The sequence below is a fragment of the Otolemur garnettii genome, unplaced genomic scaffold (genome assembly GCF_000181295.1).
Source record: "Otolemur garnettii isolate 467f Iridium unplaced genomic scaffold, OtoGar3 scaffold00161, whole genome shotgun sequence".
Taxonomy (NCBI): Eukaryota; Metazoa; Chordata; class Mammalia; order Primates; family Galagidae; genus Otolemur; species Otolemur garnettii.
The window spans coordinates 1,539,881-1,541,557 of NW_003852556.1; the positions used below are offsets into that span (position 1 = coordinate 1,539,881).

At 62.4% G+C, this 1,677-nt stretch overlaps 1 protein-coding gene across 1 annotated transcript in view; it reads right to left on the minus strand.

The window, feature by feature from the left end:
• Nucleotides 1-650: 650 nt before the first annotated feature.
• The window catches only part of SOX1 (SRY-box 1), a 1,177-nt gene continuing 150 nt past the window's right edge, over nt 651-1,677 (minus strand). The window contains 1 exon segment of the mRNA XM_023519206.1: nt 651-1,677. This exon segment is cut by the window's right edge and continues 71 nt beyond it. Coding sequence (XP_023374974.1) covers nt 651-1,677 — 1,027 coding nt within the window.

The window sequence follows — 1,677 nt, forward strand, 5'->3', positions numbered from 1 at the left end:
TAAAATTTCACAATGCATTTACAAGAAATAATACAAAACCAAAAAAGAAAAAAAAAGAGGAAATGCTGAGATACAGAAAGTTTTACAAAACCCAGAATATATAACTCTGCCACCTGAAGGGGGGTGGTGGTGATGGTAACCTCTTTGTATAAATTAACAAACCAACCCAAAAGAGCGGTAGCAACTACAAAAACCTTGGTAATGTTTGGCTCTGCCTACTACATTTAAACAAATTAGACCAGTTCCCCCTTACTGGTCTCGGGCAACACACGCCGCCAGGAATGAAAGCGCGCCGGCCGAGATACAAAAGTTGGCATCGCTCCCTCGCTTGGTTCTTTTTTTTTGTCTTTTTGTCCCCTCCTCCGTGGATGATAAATACTGTACAAAAAGTCTCAATAAAACACCCAAGTCCAGTCTAAAATGCAAGCCTTGTGTCAGCGCCTGGTCGTACCAGGAATTCCTGGAAAGGTGAGCGGGGAGATGTGTCGCTTGGTGTCCGTCTCCAGCGTTTTCATTTTACAAGAACGTGGAAACGTCTGTACAAAAGCAAGGCCACACCGGGTCCGGCAGAAACCCCAGTGCGGGCCGAGAGCTCAGTGGTCACAGAATAGCCCGCCGCGGACCGAAGTGTCCTCGGCGTCCTGGCGGCGCTAGATGTGCGTCAGGGGGACCGTGCCGTTGACGCCCGCTCCCGCGCCCTGGTAATGCTGAGGCAGCGAGTGCAGCCGACTCTGAGCCGCAGCCGCTGCCGCAGCGGCCGGGTCGCCACCCTCGCCGGCGGGCAAGTACATGCTGATCATCTCCCGCAGGTCCCCAGGGCAAGGCGCCCGCGAGTGGGCCGGGGCTGGTGGGCTGCCGCTCGGCTCCGACTTGACCAGCGAGCCCAGCGCACCCAAGGCGCCCGACGACGCGGCCGCAGCCGCTGCCGCCGCCGCCACAGCCGAGTTCTGGTGTGCGCCGCCCGCGGCAGCGGCCGCAGCGGCCGCAGCGCCGTAGGGGAGACCGCCGTATCCCGAGGGCGACGCGCTCATGTAGCCTTGTGAGTTGGAAATGGGGCTGTACTGCAGTGCGCCCATGTCATAGCGGTGCATGGGCTGCGGGTTGTGCGGATGCGCGTGGGGATGGTGCGGATGCGGGTGCGCAGGATGCGCGTGCGGATGCGCGCCGCCCGCGCCCGGGTGCTGCCCGTAGGCCAGCTGCGCCTCCTGCATCATGGCCGCGGCCGCCGCTGCCGCCGCCACCGAGCCGGGGTAAGCACCATTAGCCCAGCCGTTGACGTGCGCGTAGCCGCCGCCCGCCGCGCCGCCCGGACTCTCGAGGCGCTGGCCCACGGCCGCCGCGCCCACGCCCACGCCCATGGCCACCGCCGCACCGCCGCCTCCAGCGCCGGCTGCGAGGAGCCCGCCGGCCAGCGAGTACTTGTCCTTCTTGAGCAGGGTCTTGGTCTTGCGGCGCGGCCGATACTTGTAATCCGGGTGCTCCTTCATGTGCAGCGCGCGGAGCCGCTTGGCCTCGTCGATGAACGGCCGCTTCTCGGCTTCGGACATGACCTTCCATTCGGCCCCCAGCCGCTTGCTGATCTCGGAGTTGTGCATCTTGGGGTTCTCCTGGGCCATCTTGCGCCGCTGTCCGCGGGACCACACCATGAAAGCGTTCATGGGCCGCTTGACCCGGTCC